Source organism: Saccopteryx leptura, chromosome 1 (genome assembly GCF_036850995.1).
Source record: "Saccopteryx leptura isolate mSacLep1 chromosome 1, mSacLep1_pri_phased_curated, whole genome shotgun sequence".
NCBI classification, from domain to species: domain Eukaryota; kingdom Metazoa; phylum Chordata; class Mammalia; order Chiroptera; family Emballonuridae; genus Saccopteryx; species Saccopteryx leptura.
In genome coordinates, this window is record NC_089503.1 from 8993377 (window position 1) to 9013540 (window position 20164).

Sequence of the window (20164 nt, forward strand, 5' to 3'; positions counted from 1 at the left end):
GGTTCGAAACCCTGAGGTTGCTGGTTTGAGCATGGGATCATAGACATGACTCCATGGTTGCTGGCTTGAGCTCAAAGGTCACTGGCTTGAGCAAGGGATCATTGGCTTGGCTGCAGCCCCCAGGTCAAGGCACATATGAGAAGCAATGAACAGCTAAGGTGCGACAACTACAAGTTGTTGCTTCTCATCTCTCTCCCTTGCTGTTTAAAAACAAAAACAAAAAATGGTCCCTAGCAGGTAGCTCAGTGGATCTGGCGTATGGACATCCTGGGTTCAATTCCTGGTCAGGCTACACAGGACAAGCAAACATCTGCTTTTCCCCACTTCCCTTCTTCTCCCTTTTCTCCTCCCACAGCTAATGGCTTGATTGGTTACAGCTTGGCCCCAGGTGAGTGTGACAGCCTCAGGCACTAAAAATAGCTGAGTACTTGAGCGTTGTCCCTGGGGTTGCTAGGTGGATCTCAGTTGGGGTACATGCAAGAGACTGCCTCACTATCTCTTCTTTCACCTAAAAAAAGAAAAAATAAGAGCAACAAATTGATGTTGTAAAATCAATAAAATTAGGAAAAAAGTATGTCTTGTAATGGAAATAGTTTTGGTTCATTGGTAGAAACCAGTGTTCTATGGGTCCAGCTGGCTTTTAGGTTTAAGACTCAAGTGTAGAGAACTGATACCATGAGAATCACTTGAATGTTTATCTGAACCTGGCCACTCTGGATAAGGGTGTCTCCAAGTTCCCTTTCAGCTGTTCACTGAATGATAGCACCACCTAGTGACCACTGTGACCACCTCAGCAAATCAGTGGAACCAAAGCAAGCATACACTGACCCACACATTAGAAAGAAAGGCCCTTGTCCTTAGTCAATTCAGACACACCTCATCGAGTCCAGGTTGTGACCCATGGAGAAGAGCCATTCTAAAGTATATTGGCAAAGAAATTACTCAAGGACTTCACAGAGTATAACCACGCCCACCTGGCTTGTTTTATTGGAGAAGGGGATGTGGAGTTAACAATGTGAAGACGGCTAGGACCTGAGGTTGGGAAGAACACCCTCCCCTCCCCATACATGCCCACTGCCCCAAATAAAAAATAACCAACTATGGGAGAGCAGCTGAGACAGTGACTGGGGGGCAAGGGACAGGGGACAGAGACATGGAACTGGAGGGCAGCAGAAGAGACCATGCATGTGCTGGGAGGTCCCAGAGGCAGCGGCTGTAGAGTAATGCGGGTACAAGTCTCTGTCTTCCACACAGGTCTGTATAAATATATAGATAAGTTGTTCACTTTTCCCCTTCTCTCCCCTCTGCTCCGTGCTGCCAGCCGCGGTCCCAGCTCCTCTTTCCACATGAGGGTGAAGGGAAGGGGGAGGCCGAGCAAGTCATCACCGAATTGCAATCAGACCCACATCCATCAGCTTCTGGATCTTCTGTGCTATTACAGGATTCTTTAAGTGTCTAATGAAGAAGAGGCAAAGTTTAAAATGAGACTTAACCTAAAAGATGCCTTACTTGTTCTTGGAGCAAGCCTAGTGCAAAGCAGCTGGGAAATACCAACAGGATGTGGTTAAGGACAAGTCCTGGCAGAACTGCAGAGGCCTTCATGCTGTGCAGTCAGAACCTGACCAGTTCCACTTTATTGGGACACAGCTCCCTCCCCCACATCCCATTTTTGATGCAAATATTTTATTTTCAATCATGTCTTTTTTTATTTTATAAACATTTTATAATGGCCTTCCTATCGTATTACCAATCTCCAGAATTGTCTTCTTTCCTAACCTATTTACTTGTTTATAGCCTGTCTCTTCTCCCAAGAACGCAGGCTCCTTGAGGGCATGGGCCTTGGCTGGTTGAGACCCTTCTCCTAGCGAATAAACTGTTTAAGCTGTCATGACTAACCTGCAGACAAAGCCCTTCTAGTTCACCAACTGCCACTTTTTTAAGTTTCAAGTAAGAATCACAATAAATACCCCCCGCCCCCGCCCCAGGCTGATCACAGACACCCCTGCCACCTTGTACATTTCTCACTGCTTCATCCTTCCAGGCCATCTAAGCCCAGCCCTACTCACTCGCTGAGCGCCTGAGGGTCCTTCTGCATCTGCTCCAGGATGAGCCGCATGGCTGGGTCACTCATGATCTGCTGCACCTCAGGGTCAGCCATGGCCCGCCGCTTCACATCTTCGGGGCTGTCATGTCGGTTGTACTGGGCCATCATACAGCGCTGGTAACCATCTGCTGCTTCCTGCATTCCAGCAAAGCCAAAGGGAGAGGGCGTCAGCACAACCTGCCTCACTGCTTCAGCGGGTCCGAGACAACAGACATAATTGAGGACTGAGACACATAGAAAAACGGGTGAGAGGAAAGGATCACAGAAGGAACGCCGAGAAGACCCGACAGAGAAGCGGGGGTAGGGGAGCTCGCCGAAGCCAGAAGCAGCCCCACCTTACAGTTGGAGTCTAGCTCTAGCGCCTTCTGGTAGACATCCATAGCTTTTGTGTAGTCCTTCATCGCTTCCAGCGCAGCGGCTTTCCGTGTGTAACCCTTGACTGCAGACAGAAATGGGAGAGGTAAGGAAGTGTCCACAACTCACTTCTTCCCGAGTCAGGTCTGCTGATGCCAGCTGCTAAGTGCACAGGCTTTGAGGATCCACAGATAAACAAAGAGCATGTTCCTTCTTTCTCTCAATCTTGTTTTTTTTTTTAAAAAATTAATTTTCAGCCCTGGCTGGTTGGCTCAGTGGTAGAGCGTCGGCCTGGCGTGCAGGAGTCCCGGGTTCGATTCCCGGCCAGGGCACACAGAAGCGCCTGCTTCTCCAACCCTCCCCCTCTCCTTCCTCTCTGTCTCTCTCTTCCCCTCCCGCAGCCAAGGCTCCATTGGAGCAAAGATGGCCCAGGCACTGAGGATGGCTCTGTGGCCTTTGCCTCAGGTGCTACGATGGCTCTGGATGCAACAGAGCGACGCCCCAGAGGGGCAGAGCATCGCCCCCTGGTGGGCGTGCCAGGTGGATCCCGGTCGGGCACATGCGGGAGTCTGTCTGACTGCCTCCGTTTCCAGCTTCGGGGGAAAAAAAAAAAAAAAAAAAAAAAATTCAGAGAAAGGGAGAGAGAGAGAAAAACATTGATTTCCATTCCATTATTTATGCATTCATTGGTTGATTATGACATGTGCTCTGACTGGGGATTGAACCCACAACCCTGGCTTATGGGATGATACACTAAACCAACTGAGCAATCCAACCAGGCCACCTATCAATCTTTTATTATTATTACTATTGAAAAAAATTTCTTTAAAGATCTTAGGTATTGATTTTAGAGAGAAGAGGAAGAGAGGGAGGAGCAGAAAGCATCCACTTGTAGTAGAGTTGCTTCTTTTATGTGCCTTGACCGGGCAAGGCCAGGGTTCCGAACCGGTGACCTCAGCTCTCTAGGTCGACGCCTTATTCACTGTGCCACCACAGGTCTGCCTTTTGACCAGAATCAATGGACAGGAAGAGAATAAGTAAAGGCACTTACTGAAGGTTGGCTCTAACTGGATACATTCCTCACAGTCCTAGGAAGAAGAGGGAAAAGGAATTAGCTCACTCCTTTCCATGAGCTACCTCAAGGCAGACTGCTCTCTTCGAATGACGAACTGAACCACCACCCAGAGCCATTACAGAGGATTCTACTTTTGCCTTCACGGCTCCTGTCAATCCTGGCACATGGGTTATTTAACAGCAGGCTCAGCAAAAAGAATAGGGGAGATTAAAACACCACCAAAGGAGACAACAAATCCAGATTATGGACCAGTCTAGACTTTTCAAAACACTGATGTTATGATTTAAAAATAAAACAGTAACAACAACAAAAGGCAGGGAAGCTTCTAGTTTGAGAAACTACAGAGACCGTGACAACCAGATGAAACACATGGGTTTTAGAAACTGACAGCTTAAAATATATTTTTAGGCAAGTAGAGAAATCCGAATATAGACATATAGCAGGTGGCACTTATGGCCCTAGTTGTGCCATATCAGGTGCTAATACTATTGTAACTGGGCCCTGGCCGGTTGGCTCAGTGGTAGAGCGTCGGCCTGGCGTGCAGGGGTCCCGGGTTTGATTCCCGTCCAGGGCACACAGGAGAGGCACCCATCTGCTTCTCCACCCCTCCCCCTCTCCGTCTCTCTCTTCCCCTCCCTCAGCGAGGCTCCATTGGAACAGAGATGGCCCGGGCGCTGGGGATGGCTCCTTGGCCTCTGCCCCAGGCACTAGAGTGGCTCTGGTCGCTTGCAGCAGAGTGACGCCCCGGAGGGGCAGAGCATCGCCCCTGGTGGGCATGCCGGGTGGATCCCGGTCGAGCGCAAGCGGGAGTCTGTCTGACTGTCTCTCCCCATTTCCAACTTCAGAAAAATACAAAAAAAAAAAAAAGTATTAATACTTATTTTTCATTATAGGTGAAGAATATACAGATATTCTGTGTATTTTTGTTTGAAACACCTTCAAAATATAAAATCATGTAAAAAATGCCATGCAGTATCATTTCCACACTAGGCCGAACTCCAACTCTTCCAAGAATTTCTTTATTTTGTAAAGATTTTATTTATTCATTTTAGAGAAGAGAGAGAGAGGAGCAGGAAGCATCAACTCCCATACATGCCTTGACCAGGCAAGCCCAGGGTCTCGAACTGGCAACCTCAGCATTCCAAGTTGATGCTTTATCCACTGTACCACCACAGGCCAGGCCCACCAAGAATTTCTTAATGCCAGATGCAAATCCATTCATTCTTTCCTTTGTGTGCACTGGGAGGGAGAGTACTGTTCCACCTCCCACCCAGGTGACTGATGTTACTCTTTGCTCTGCAAACCTACCTGCTTGACATTATACAGTCCTACCAGCAGCAGTGATGTCTCTAGACCACAGAACCAGAAGATAATGGCAGCAAAAAAAAACAACCCTTCATCAACTCAGGTGTTTCCATACAGATGACCTCTTTTCACCTTCCCACAAAATGGTTCTGGTTTGTCTCCTAGAGAACAGTTAAAAAGTAGCCAATAGAGGCACAAAGCAGCTTGTGCTCAAGAGAGCAATGTGGAATAACTCCTCCACAGCATAGAACATATTCATATTTAACCATACTTAATGTGACTGAGAACAGCAAAGCTGTCTAGCTGAGCTAAATATCAAAAAGTGAAGAATGGCAAAGCTCTTGTAGAAAATATGGCAGTTTAAGAATTTTTTTTTAAAGATTTTATTTATTCACTTTAGATAGGAGAGAGAGAGAGAAGGGGGAAGGAATAGGAAGCACCAACTCCCGTATGTGCCTTGACCAGGCAACCTAGGGTTTTGAACCAGTGACCTCAGTGTTCCAGGTTGACACACTGTGTCACCACAGGTCAGGCGACAGTTCAAGAATTTAAAAAATTAAAGAACTACCTTATGATCCAGCATTTTCACTGCTGAATATGAAAGAATTAAAACTAGGAGCTTGAACAGATACTGTACACTCATATTCATAATAGCATTGTTCACAACAGGCAAAAGGAGAAACATATTAACAGAAAAACGAATAAACAAAAGGTGGTATATACACATAATGAAACAGGATTTAGCCTTCAAAAAGGAGGAAATGCTAACACATTAAGGGAACCTTGGAAACATACTAAGTGAAATAAACCAGACACACAAGAACAAATATTGTTTGGGTCCAGTTATATGAGGTACAGCAAATGATCAAGTTCAGACAGAAAGCAGAATAGTGATTACCAGGATGTGGACGGGGGCAAGGGGAGGATACAGTTCAGTATGGGGGATGAAAAAGTCCGGAGACGGATGGTGGTGAGGGTTACAGAGCAGTGTGATCTACTTGATGTCACTGAATTACACTTAAAATGTTAAAAAGACAAAACGAAAACAAATGTGGGGAAGGATTATGGGCATGAAAAAAATATATCAGTGATCAGGGAAGGTGGAAAGGATCCATTTTCCCAAATATTCCCAATCACTAATGACATCGTGGTCAGGACCAGGTAAAGACAGGGCCTGCATGAGGAAGGGCAAGAGCAGGTTTACAGTTGTCTATGGAAAATAACACAGTAATAAGTAATAATGAAAGAATAAATTGTGTTCTGCACACTCAGAACTGTAAACCAAATACTTTACTTTTGCCCACCCCTGTATTTCACAAACCTCACACATGTACCACCACCACCACCACCTTGAATCTATAATCAATATAAAAACAGCAAGCTGATGTTGAAAACACGTGAAAAGAGAATACACACATTTCCTATGTACAGGCCACCACAATGGCTGCTCCACACTCCCAGCTCCTCCTACCTTGAGTGCAAGCTGAAACTCAAGGAGTTTGGTGTAGCAGGCAGCTCGATTACTGTACAATTTGGCATCTTTTGGGTTTCGTTTGATGGCTTCTGTATAATGCTTCATGGCTTGAGGATAGTCCCCTAGATAAAGAAAAGAGAGACTTAAAAGAAAATGCATAAAGCCACCTTTCTCCATGAAGGCATATTTACCCCGTAGTCAGCCGAGACCCAGAAACCATGTCTACACCACTCAGCCCACAATGGCGCCGTCCAGGCTGTACATACCTTTCTGGAAACATTCGTTGCCCTTGTTCTTCTCCTCCAAAGCCAGGTCAGGGTTTATGTATGCCAGCCGCTCTTGCTCCTTCAAGATTTTCTCTGCCTAAGGAAGAATAATTTTTGGAATAGTCATTTAAACTTCCAGAAACATAAATACTGGGCTTAAAAAGCCAGATTAAAATTTTAATTTTCCAAGAGTACCGGGAGGGGGATGGAGGGGAAGGGAGCAAGACAGGGAGAGGGGGAGAGAGGGAGGAAAGGGAGAGGGAGGGAGAGGGGGAGAGGGAGAGAGAGACAGAGAGAGGAACATAGATCAGTTCCTGTATGTACCCTGACCAGGGATCGAACTGGCAACCTCTGCACTTTAGGACAATGCTCCAACGAACTGAGCTATCCGGCCAGGGCATAACAAATATCTTTGAAAATACTATCATCCCTCCTACATAATTTATGGCAACTGGCATAATATACAACATTTTGGGTATGTAAGAAAAATCTTAAAGTTACAATAAGAACCACTGACACGCCTGACCAGGCGGTGGCACAGTGGACAGAGTGTTGGACTGGGATGCAGAGGACCCAGGTTCAAGACCCTGAGGTCGTCAGCTTGAGCGCGAGCTCATCTGGTTTGAGCAAAAGCCCACCAGCTTGAACCCAAGGTCGCTGGCTCCAGCAAGGGGTTACTTGGTCTGCTGAAGACCCATGGTCAAGGCACATATGAGAAAGCAATTAATGAACAACTAAGGTGTTGCAACACACAATGAAAAACTAATGATTGATGCTTCTCATCTCTCTCTGTCCCTGTCTATCCCTCTCTCTCACTCTCTGTAAAAAAAAAAAAAAAAAAAGAACCACTGACACTGTTAACACACTGACAATTAATATTAACACACATAACCTGACCAGGTGGTGGCGCAGTGGATAGAGCGTCAGACTGGGATGCAGAGGACCCAGGTTCGAGACCCTGAGGTCGCCAGCTTGAGCGCGGGCTCATCTGGTTTGAGCAAAGCTCACCAGCTTGAGCACAAGGTCGCTGGCTCGAGTAAGGGGTCACTCCGTCTGCTGTAGCCCCCCGGTCAAGGCACATATGAGAAATCAATCAATGAACAACTAAGGAGCTGCAACAAAGAACTGATGCTTCTCATCTCTCTCCCTTCCTGTTTGTCTGTCCCCATCTGACTCTGTCTCTGCCACAACAAATAAATAAATAAAAAATAGTGCCTGGCCTGTGGTGGCGCAATGGATAAAGTGTTGACCTGGACTACTGAGGTCACCGGTTAGAAACCCTGGGTTTATCTGGTCAAGGCACTTATGAGAAGCAACTATTAAGAGCTGATGCTTCCTGTTCCTCCCCTCCACCATGCCTTTCTCTAAAATCAGTAAAATTGCAAAAATGAATGTGCTGCTGTGTCACAGATTATCTGCCTAACTGATGGCACAGTGGATACAATGTTGACCTGGGACCCTGAGGTCCCAGGTTCGAAACTCCAAGGTCACTGACTTGAGCACAGCCTAGCCAGCTTGGGCATGGGGTCATCAATAGGATCCCATGTTCACTGGCTTGAAGCGCAAGGTCAATCACTGGCTCAGCTTGAGCCTCCTGTTCAAGGCACATATAGGAAGCAATCAATGAACTACTAAAGTGATGCAACTACAAGTTGATGCCTCTCATCTCCCTTCCTGCCTCTCTCTGATAAAAACATAAAATAAAAAAAAGAGGCCCTGGTTGGGAAGTTCAGTGGATAGTGACATCCCGGCATGCCAAGGTCATGGGTTTGATCCCTGTTTAGAGCACATATGAAAAGCAACCAAAAAGTACACAACCTAAATGGAACAATTAAGTGGAACGAGTTGATGCCTCTCTCTTCCTGCCCTCTTCCCTTTTTTTTTTTTTTTTTTTCAAATTTATTGATTTTATTTTTTTTTATTTTAATTTTTATTTATTTATTCATTTTAGAGGAGAGAGAGAGAGAGAAAGGGGGGAAGAGCAGGAAGCATCAACTCCCATATGTGCCTTGACCAGGCAAGCCCAGGGTTTTGAACCGGCGACCTCAGCATTCCAGGTCGATGCTTTATCCACTGTGCCACCACAGGTCAGGCTTCCCTTTTCTTAAGTCAATGGAAATTAAGGTTCATTATTAAATGACAATAATAAAAGATAACATCCTGCAATTTTTTTAAAATTTGACTTAAAGGGTAGGGGTGGGGGAGACAGAAACATCAACTGGTTTCTGCATGTGCCCTGACCAGGGATCGAACAGGCAACCTTTGTATATCAGGACAAGGCTCTAACCAACCAAGCCATCCGGTCAGAGCAGCCCTTATTCTTTCCCTACCCACCTGTTGGCATTTCTTGAGCACATCTGGTGTTCGGTGCTCTGCCAGAGACTTGTTGTAGAAATGGATAGCATCCTTGTATTTTTCTTCCTTGAAGTAGGAATTGCCAATCCGTGCATAAGCTCTGACAAAGAGGAAAGACAACTTGCTAAGGAGGAGAGCAGAGACAAGGCCAGCCCCTGCAGAGAAAACCCATCTACAACCAGAAACCAGGCCCACACCACTGCTTCAGCACTGTGCCTCTCAACACCTTTGGTCCTGACTCCTGGGGCCTCCCTTCCAGCCCACTGTTAACAAGTACAGGACAACAGACCACACGCTGTGCCCAGCACCCTTCCTCCCCCACACAGAGATGTGTAAATTTTGGGTATGGAAACCTCCACACCACTCAAGGTACTTCCAGAAGGTCAAGCGTACTTGGCAATTTGTCGATAGTCTTCCCGGTTTTCTCGCCCCACTTCGATGGCCTTCTCACAAAGCTCCCGGCATTTACTGTAGTCGCCCTTTTCGAAGTACACAGCTGCCAGGCAGAAATGTTAAGAAGGAAGAATCAGCCCTTGCCTCTACCCCAGGACTATTGAACAACGCATCTGCCCCTCATCCTGGGCCTCACCTGCTTGATTGGTCATGTAAGTCATGTTGGTGGGATCCAGGTCCCTAGCTCTGTCATAGTGCTTCAAGGCGGTGTCAAAGTCTTTTTTCTTGTAGGCGTCATTCCCCAACTCTTTTTCTTTCAGAGCCTAAACAAGGTTTAAGAGAAGTGAGTACTGAGCAAATCCAACCAAGACAGCAAAGAGAGAGCCTGCGACCTGCCACAGGCACTGAATAGCGCCTGCAGCTACCATGTCTACGGAAGCAGGTTCTTGACATCCACAGACCTCTTCATCAACCTATTATCGGCTCACACAGTGTAGCATGAGCTGTCAGAATGGAAAGTTAGGGTTTCATCTCTGCTTCCTCAAAAGTCCCCTGTCCACCCACTCTCCTGGATCTTTGTCAGAAAACAGAGGGCTTCTTCAGCCAACTATAGGGGAGAAAAAAAATCCCTTCAACTTGAATCAACTTCAAAGAGGACAGCAGTTTTCTATCAGGTTTACTGCGAGAGGCTGCGGCAAGTCCAGTTTCTGTGGTGTGGCTAGCTCTTCAGGGAACAGCAACAGCAGGGGGTTGGTGAGAGGAGTAGAAGGTGTACTGATGACATGAGTCTTTAGCACAGCTCACTGCTACCCACACACCGCAGGGCCTTTTCCAGCCGAGACACCCCAAACAACCAACACTCACCTGGTGAAAAGGTGCTCAATCTGGCAACACTCTGCTGTTCTCATTTACAAAGTAAAGAAAATCATTTAGGCAACCTGCCTCCTGCTTTGGAAGATGGTGTAGCTAAGTGGATAACTTTTTTTTTTTTTTTTTTACAGAGACAGAGTCAGAGAGAGAGATAGATAGGGACAGGCAGGAACAAAGAGAGATGAGAAGCATCAATTATTAATTTTTCGTTGCGACACCTTAGTTCATTGATTGCTTTCTCATATGTGCCTTGACCGTGGGGCTACAGCAGACCGAGTAACTCCTTGCTCATGCCAGCAACCTTGGGTCCAAGCTGGTGAGCTGTGCTCAAACCAGATGAGCCCGCGCTCAAGCTGGCGACCTCAGGGTCTCGAACCTGGGTCTTCTGCATCCCAGTCCGACGCTCTATCCACTGTGCCACTGCCTGGTCAGGCAAAGTGGACAACTTTTAATTAATTACACACCACGTCCAACCAGAACATAGAAGCAGAAGCAGAAGAACTGATACAGATACATTCTTCTGGATCATGGCAGGGACAAGGGTCACTCACAACTTGACTGGCTTGCTCTGGCCAATATCCACACTAGCACAACCACAGGAGCTGTGGGACTACGAAAGCAAGCTCTGATTCCACACATGACTCCTACGAAATCTCTTATATCTCTTAAGTATTAACCATTTTAATTAATAATACGCTTAGCACACACGAAGCACTAAAAACTATAGCTATCCACAGTCTACTGATTTTCCCACCCGAAACACCTATGTTGACTAGGTTGTTTACAATCACGATAGTAATGAGGGGAAAAAACAAAAACGAGACCTGCTTCTTATTCTCTGGGAGATCCTCTTCCATTGGCTCTGGCTTGGTCTCCTTTTTGGGAGGAGGTGGCGGTGGAGGTGTCACAACTTCCTCCTCCTCATCCATGCCACCTAGATCAAATCCCAGCAGGACACTGAGCGTAGTCATGATCCGGGGATCTTGCAGTTTCCTTGTATTAAAAATAAAAACATAAAAAAACCATACACAATTATTCTTCCCCACACTGTTCCTCAAGTCTCATTTATTGCTCAAGCTTAGACTACTGTATATAAAAGCTTCTCTCCCATAAAAAAATCGCTAGATTCTGCACTTACTATGATTTATAATTGGGAAATACTCAGCCCTTCAGAAACCCATCTAAAATGAGGTTACAAAGGTAGATTTATTTCTTGAGCCAGCTGATACGAGAGAAACGAGTTATTACGTATATACTTTGTCTGATCTCAGGAGTCAGATAGATGCAGACGCTAGTACAAGATTTATAGACACCTCTTTACACCTGACATTCTTTTTAACCTTGAGTTTCCACTCCAATATATCAAGAGACAGTAGGGCCTATGTGTATGGGAAGAATACAGTTAGTGTCAGAGCACAGTCACAGGAGAGCAGTGAAGGGGCATGTAAAGATTAGAAAGAGCATTGCAGACTCCTCTGCCATATACTTCCCCTACCCTTTCTAGAAATACAAACAAACCAACAAACTCCTACTGCTCTTTGGAGAAAAAGAAGGCAGAGACCCTGCAGTCTGAACGAGGGAACCCCCTGCTGTAGAATCCCAGAAGATGATATTCACATCCATCTCCAGAGACAAACTATGCTGCCTGCACTTACGTGCCCAGGTCAGACGGCTTGTGTCGGAGTTGCTCGATCAGTTCCCGGTAGGTGGGGTCACTGAGCAGTGTTCTTGTCCTGGGGTCACTCTCCAGCTTCTGGTATAGATTGGGCATGTTGAAAGGGTTCATGAACTTCCTCTCTGTTCCAAAGGAAAGTGCATTGGTTCACTCAAGTTACTATGCTCCTGTAGCTTATTGCCATTTCATGGGGGGAAAAGCCTCAAAACCCCATTTTATTTTGCTTTTTAGAGAGAAAGCGTGAGGGGGAGAGAGGGAGAGAAAAACACTGATTTGTTGTTACACTTATTCATGCCATCCCTGGTTGATTCTTGTATGTGTCCTGACCAGGGATGGAACCTACAACCTTGGCATATTGGGATGAACCTCTAAGCACCTGAGCTACCTGGCCAGGGCCTTAGTCCCATTTTAAAGATGTTTTTGGTTAAATTTTTTTTTTAATTCATTTTGGAGAAGAGAGGGGGGAGAGAGAGAGAGAGAGAAAGGGAGTGGGAGGGAGAGAGAGAGAGAAGGGAGGAGCAGGAAGCATCAACTCCCATATGTGCCTTGACCAGGCAAGCCCTGGTTTTCGAACCAGCGACCTCAGCGTTCCAGGTCGACACTTACAGGTAAGGTTAAAGATAATGGTTAAAAAAAGGAAAAACAACAATGTATGTGGTGCTCACCTGCCAACCGCGCCTCCATATTCTGTAAACCCTCTTTGAGCTGAGGATTATTTGGTTCATGTTTTAAACCCTCCTCATAGGTTCGCTTGGCTTCTTCAAAGCGGTTTAAGAACTCAAGAGCTGCTGCTTTTCGTGAATAGCCCTTAAATAAGCAAAGACACACACAAAATATAGCCATTTTGGTTAATAACAAACTGTGTGTGTATGACAATAGTCTCCTAAGATTGTAATAAAACTAAAAAATTCCTATCGCTTAGTAACATTGTAGCCACCCTAACACTATGCTATTTCCAAATAAATTTCTGTAGCCTAAGTGTACAGTGTTTATATAAAGTCTACAGTAATGTAATGTTCTGGGCCTTTACATTCACTCACTGTCTACTGATTCACCCAGAGAAAATTCCAGTTCTGTAGCCTCCATTTGTGGTAAGTGCCCTATATACGTGTACCATTTTTCTTACCTTTTACACTGTATTTTCACTGTACCTTTTCTATGCAGTAGTAGTAAACAAATACTACTTTGTTTACCGTTGCCTATAGTATTCAGTACACTAACACACTGTCAAGGTGTGTAGCCTAGGAGCGAGAGGCTAGCCTATATAGCCTAGGCATGCAGGAAGTAGGCTAGCTTATCCAGATTTGTGCAAGTGCACTCTGTGATGTTCCCACAATAAGGAAAGCACCTAATGACTCAGTTCTCAGAATGTAGCCCAGCTGTTATGCGACACATGACTGTAAAGAGTACCTAGAGGTAAATCTAGGAGGCAAACTCAAAAGAAACTACATTTCATGGAACAAAATGGGCATTCATGTGAAGGCCAAAGAAAAAAATACAGGAAGAGGAGCAGGATGTTAACACCAAGATTGACATCCCAAGAATCCAGCCAAGTATCTGAGGCACTCTCTCCCCACTAAGGGTCATCTATGATCCTGTGTTATCGGTTTCTTAGGCATTTTCTTTCTTAGTAATACCAACCCCCCCCCCAAAAAAAAAAACAAAGAGAGATGTGTCTTAACAACTAACGGTACCCGAGATTTGATTAAATATGCCATTACTCTGAAGGACATAAGGTAATACTAGCCTATTGAGCCAGGCAACAAGCCAGGTCAGGAGAGTCTGATATTTAAGAACTGTACACTAAAAGGCATTTCTGGGAAGTGTGAAGAGCCCCAGCGCACCCACAGCTTACCTTGCCCCAGTTGGGCTTTAAGTCAACCGTTTTGCAACCATCCTCATAGGCTTTCTGGTAGTCTCCTTTCTTGGCATAGGCCGCTGAGCGATTGCTGTAGAGCACATGGTTCTGGGGATCGAGTTTAATTGCTTCGGAGTAGCACTGTAAGGCATCATCGATGTTGCCGGCGCTCAGGGCCTTATTGCCCTTCTCTTTTAGTTCATTTACCTGAGAAGAAAAGGAGCCACTATAGTTTCTTTCCACAATATGTTTATTTAGTCCCAACTTTTTAGGTGATACTCATTCTTCGCTGTAGTATCAACAAATTAGTTACAGTTCAGAAGAGAGAAATCACAGGTTAATTTATTTAACCTATGAGAACACCTCTCAGAACCAGCAAGGAAAAAATAACCAGGCAGAAGCCTAACACTTTGCTTTCTACTGGCTCCCATGTGAATCAGTGAGAACTCAAACCACTCTTTCATGCCTCTACTTCGAGCTGGTGAAGGCACTCTAGGGCATACTTATGAGTTCCTGTCATAGAAAAATAAGTTCAATTGCCATAGATTTCCAAAGTGTCCAAAAGATAAACTGAGCACAGGCCTGATCACTCCTCACAGGAGGAAGCAGCGTAAGTGTGAACTAAAAAGGCTTTAAGAGGGCTTCCTTGGGAGCATCAATATGCTCTCCCATGATCACAGAAATACTGTATCTACATATTTCTATTTACAGGTGTGATAATACACCACAGCATGGTAGATTAAAGCCCTGTTCTTTAATGGATAAAGGAAAGCCCAGTCCTCCCCCTCCCAATTCAGGTTTGCCATGCTTAAATATTAATCTGGTACAAAGGGATGGAGAATTAAAAAATCACTACTGGTGGTTTAATCCACTATCCTCTCAAACATTCAGAATGGAAAAAGCAGGAATACACCAAAAGGTATAAATAAGTGAGGAGCCTTGGCAATCAGAGCAGTGGCTTAATCTAAAGGGGTTTCTCCTAGCCCTGGCGGAGAGCTCGGTTTGTTGGAGCATCCGCCCAAGGCGCAGAGGTTGCTAGTTTGGTCCCCAGTCAGGGTACATACAGGAACAGACCAATGTTCCTGTGTGTGTGTGTGTGTCTCTCTCTCCTCCTCTCTAGCTAAAACAATCAAAAAATTAAAAATAAACAAACAAACAAATAAATGGGTTTCTCCTAACCAGGGATGCCCTACAAGAGAGGGAGGACCACCCTTCAATTGCAAACACATACACTGATACCAGGCCATGTCATTCAAATTACTGTATCATTTTTTCTTTAAAGCCTTTTTTTAAAAAAGCATTTTAATTTTACTTATTTATTTTGTGACAGTCAGAGAGAAGGACAGGCAGGAGGGGCGAGACACGAGAAACTCCAATTCTTCGTTGCAGCACCTTAGTTGTTCGTTGATTGCTTTCTCATATGTGCCTTGACTTGGGGAGGGGGTACAGCACACTGAGCGACCTTGGTCTCTCGAACCTGGGTCCTCTGCATCCCAGTCCAACGCTCTATCCACTGCGCCACCACGCGGTCAGGCAATTTTTTTCTTTTTATCCATCATCCACCCATGACCTCATATAATGATGCAAGAAAGAATTCTGCTTGATGGCCTGAGTGCGAACTCATCCAGCTTGAGCGTGGGATCATAGATATAAATACAATCCCATGGTTGCTGGCTTGAGCAATGGGTTACTAGGCTTGGCTTGAGAGCCCCCCCACCCCCACGCCTAGGTCAAGGCACATATGAGAAGCAATCAATGAACAACTCAAGTGACACAATTATGGGTTGATGCTTCGTGTATCTCCCCCTTCCTGTGTGTGTGTGTGTGTGTGTGTGTGTCTGTCTCTCTCTCTCTCTCCCCCAAAAAGGGAAAAAAAAAAAGAATTCTACTGGACCTCTGAGGAACACAGTTGGGAATCTCCTTCAGAGAGAACTGAGAGAAAACCTCTACCTGAAAAAAGGCAGGAGACTGTCAAATTTTAGCAAGCAGGGGATGAAAATCTTAGAACCCAGAATAGAGTCCAAAAGTTTAAAACTCAACTAGTAACAAAAGGCAGTCAGGAGCAGCTTGGCAAAGTTCTTGTCTATCCCAGAGACTTTTTTCCAAAAGGAATACAGTCAGCCAGGAAATCAAGTTAGTAGGTCATGACCAGCACTTTAAAGATCAAATGCAACAGAAATACCAGCATGTAGACAATATGTAACAGTATGCATGTATTAGGTCAAATATAAAAAGTACATCATTGTGGGATTCATTAGCAAGGTACTGCACTTTTATTTTTTAAAAGTACAATTTTGGCCTGACCAGGCGGTGGCACAGTGGGAAGAGTGTCGGACTGGGATGCGGAGTACCCAGGTTCAAGACCCCGAGGTCGCCAGCTTGAGCGCGAGCTCATCTGGTTTGAGCGAGGCTCACCAGCTTGGACCCAAGGTCACTGGCTCGAACAAGGGATTAACTCAGTCTACTGTAGCCCCACGGTCAAGGCACATATGAGAAAGCAATCAATGAACAACTACGGTGTCGCAAAGAAAAACTAATGATTGATGCTTCTCATCTCTCTCCGTTCCTGTCTGTCTGTCCCTATCTATCCCTCTCTCCAATTCTGTTAAAAAAAAAAAAAAAAAGTGCAATTTTGGCCCTGGCTGGGGTTATCTCAGTTGGTAAGAGCATCATCTCGATACAGCAAGGTTGTGGGTTTGATCCCTGGTCAGGACACATAAAAGAATCAACAAAAGAATGCATACATAAGTGGGACAACAAATTGATGCTTCTCTCTCCCTTCTCCTCTCTCCAAAAATCAACAAGTAAAACTTTTTAAGATATATATATATATATATATATATATATATATATATATATATATATATATTTTTTTTTTTTTTTTACAGAGGCAGAGATAGACAGGGACAGACAGGAACGGAGAGAGATGAGAAGCATCAATCATTAGTTTTTCGTTGCGCGTTGCGACTTCTTAGTTGTTCATTGATTGCTTTCTCATATGTGCCTTGACCGCGGGCCTTCAGCAGACTGAGTAACCCCTTGCTGGAGCCAGCGACCTTGGGTCCAAGCTGGTGAGCTTTTTGCTCAAGCCAGATGAGCCTGCGCTCAAGCTGGCGACCTCAAGGTCTCGAACCTGGGTCCTTCCACATCCCAGTCCGATGCTCTATCCACTGTGCCACCACCTGGTCAGGCTAAAAGATATTTTTAACTGATTGATTTTAGAGAGACAGAGAGAGGAAGGGAGGAGGGAGAGAGAGAAGCACTCATTTGTTGTTCCACTTAGTGCATTCACTGGTCACTCCCCCATGTGCCCTGACAGGGGACAGAACCACGGTCTCAGTGTTTTAAGACAGTGCTCTAATCCATTGGTCCCCAACCTTTTTTGGGCCACGGACTGGTTTAATGTCAGAAAATATTTTCACGGACCGGCCTTTAGGGTGGGACGGATAAATGCACAAAATAAAATTATGCAACCAGCGTAAAAACTGTGGTATTTTAAAATATAATTGTCGAACTTACGATATTTATTGGGCTAAGTTAAAGGAGGAACAACGAGCATGTCCTCATTATTCAGGCAGTATTTAAATTTCTTATTCTGACAACGTTTCTTCTTTCTCTGCGGACTGGTACCAAGTGGCCCAAGGACCGGTACTGGTCCGCAGCCCGGGGGTTGGGGACCACTGCTCTAATCAACTGAGTGAACCAACCAGGGCAATAATTAAGTTAAAAATAACAACACAATTTTGGACACTCAAATTTCCCTAAAATTGAAATGTAAAATCTCAGAATTGAAAATGAAAAAAAAGGTAGAGACATCACATATTATTTTCAGGAATGGGTTTAAGATAGTAGATTCTGGCCCTGTCAGTTCACTGTCTGGAAGCGCAAAGCTTGTAGGTTCCATCCCCGGTCGGGGCACATACAGGAACAGATGGATGCTCCTGTTTCTCTAAAATCAATATATAAAAACTAAAAAAAACAAAAAAGTTGATTTGGACACCTGGAGTTCAAGTACCAGCTCATTTGAACAACTGCCAGGGTAAATGTGCAGTCCTGAATTTATTCATTTACAGTCTACCTGTACATACACTCCCATAACAGGCAGCAGGACTGATTTCTCAAAAAAACATTTTTTCCTACTTTGGTATATTTAACAAGAGTAGTGAGTGTGCTTCTCATCTCAGAAATCTTTCTCTCGTCTATATCACACCCTACTTACTTATTCCTGGATACAAGGTAATTACCACAAGGGTGAAAAAAAGAGTTAAACTTCCTTCTCCATTCCACTCTAATTTTCTTTTTTCTCAACTGCGCAAAGAAGCTCCAGATTTGACTCAAGGAACAATGGCTATCCGACAAGCAAAAGGTTCGACTCTGCAGATCACACCAAAAACGTGAGCCCTTTTCTCTTTTCTTCCCCTGTAGATCAATCACTACAGCTCAACGACAGCTTCCAAACGAACAGAACCTCTCCCAGCCTTCCACAACCTCCAGGCCACCGAGGACGTGGTGAAGTCACTGAAAGCCACCAGCAGCAGCTTCGCATCTCCCCCACCGAGCGCGGGGCAGAGGCAAGGAACCGACTTCGCGCTGCTCATCTACGGAGTCCCAGTTTTCTACAGCCAGGGAGCCGTCCTCGAGTAAGCAGAACCCGACCTCTCGGCCCGCGGTTACTCCGCAATCCCACTCCAGAGGAGAAAGAGGAGGAGGGGGAGGCCGCACCGCGAGGGACGGCACCGTTCCCGGGACTTGCTGCTCGTCACCTTCCCTCAACACTCTCCCGTCCCGACGCAGGAAAAGAGTTTATTTCCCCCAACTGCCGACTAAGTCCGGGAGCTACTTCCCGACTATTTCTGCTCCCGCTGCCCGCGTTCCTCCAAGTTAAGTGTGGCCGAGTCCCGGGCGGCCTCTTCGTCGGCCTTCTCCCGTCGACCAGCCAGCCCCCCGATGCGGGGCCGACCCCTCGCGCCTCTTCCGAGGCCCCTGGCCCCCCGACACTCCGTCCTAGGGCCGCTGACTCCGCGGCCCCCCACTCCCGCTCAGCGCGGAGCCACCTCCCGGGCGGCCTGCGGGCCCCGGCCCCTCCTGCCGTCGCGGGCCGGACTCGCCCCGAACTGGTGTCTATCCCTGGCCCTCCTCCGAGCATGAAGGCGACCGGCGCTGAGTGGAACCCGCGCTCCCCGCGGCCGGGCCTCGGGCCTCGCTCCACCGCACCCGGCCGCGACCCTCACGCCCTCGCTTTCTCGCTGCTCCGATATCCTCGGCCCCCACAAGCGCCAATGGGCGCCCGCATCAGCCCCCAGGCCTCAGCCTGGCCTCCCCCTTCACCTGCTCCATAGTCCAGTCCAGAACCCGGTTGAATCGACTCGGTTCGCTCGGTGTTCCCAACCGCACGCGCCTCCTTCTGGAACCTACTAGAAGCTGCCGGGACCCCCGGATCCCGCCCCTTCCTCGCTTGCTCAATGGTCACGTTCCTCTATGGGTTTTCTATGCTTCTCTACTATTGGCTACAAGTCTAGTTCATCATCTTCGCCTCTCTTTCATTGGACAGCCTGAAGTAATCCCCCCGGCCCTGCCTCCAAGGTGCCTCGGGATTGGGCGCTCCCAGGTACGACCCGCCCATCTTCGGCTCCGCGATTGGAGGGAGGGACGGGTACCTGACACAGGAATTGGTTGCTTGCTCCGCCAATTGTAGTCGCGCTGGCCGCGCCCATTGGCCCTGGTTCTTTCTGGAAATTTCCACTTTTCCCATTGGGCTGGTGGACTTCATGACAGAAACTCCTTCCGATAAAAAAAATTCAATTGGGCGGAGAGTTGCCAACACTTTGAGCTGATGGGTCCTAATTGCTGCCTGCAGTGTGGGGTTTGCGGGAGTCCGAAGCTAAGTCATCTGCCGCGGTGGCTCCAGCTGCCGGGAGTCTGCGGGGACCATCTGGGTTCCAGGCCGCTTCCCTCCTCCCTCTGCTGCGGTCCGGCCGAGACGACTCATTCCTTCCCAGCGGCAGGAGCCCCGGATTCTCGCCCGGGCGCCGGGGCGTGGGGGGGTCCCAGCTGGTGAGGGTCAGGGGCCGCCTCCGGATAGCTCCCTGGCTCTTCGCCGGATCCCAGCTGTTCGGTTCCAAATGTTCAAAAATACAGCGCGGTGGTGAAGGCGGAGCCGGCGGCCCGCGGAGTCCCCGCGCGCGGTATAGACGCACACCCTCCTGTGACCTCTCGGGTGGAGGGGGGTAATCGGGGCCACGGGAGGGTTCATATGCAGTAGTTAGTGCTTACAGAAAGGCACCACCTCCATTATTCGTATGTTTAAGGCGTGAAGGAGACAAAGACCTCAATGTGGGTGCTTGGCCACCGCGTGGCGAGCGCGGTGCAGGGGGCCTTAGAATAGGCGTAGCCGGCATGCGGGAGGCAGAGCAGGCGCCTGGAGGGAAGAGACAG

General features: G+C 46.8%; 1 protein-coding gene across 1 annotated transcript; it reads right to left on the minus strand.

The window, feature by feature from the left end:
- Positions 1-959: 959 nt before the first annotated feature.
- Positions 960-19202, minus strand: STIP1 (stress induced phosphoprotein 1). Its single transcript, XM_066359934.1, has 14 exons — positions 19058-19202; positions 13727-13936; positions 12537-12678; positions 11852-11993; positions 11021-11189; positions 9523-9649; positions 9327-9429; positions 8913-9033; positions 6579-6675; positions 6310-6434; positions 3510-3546; positions 2440-2543; positions 2067-2239; positions 960-1455 (listed from the first exon to the last, which is right to left on the minus strand). Exons 1-14 carry the CDS (start codon positions 19064-19066, stop codon positions 1383-1385), a joined length of 1632 nt encoding a protein of 543 aa, XP_066216031.1. The 5' UTR covers positions 19067-19202; the 3' UTR covers positions 960-1382.
- Positions 19203-20164: the final 962 nt, after the last annotated feature.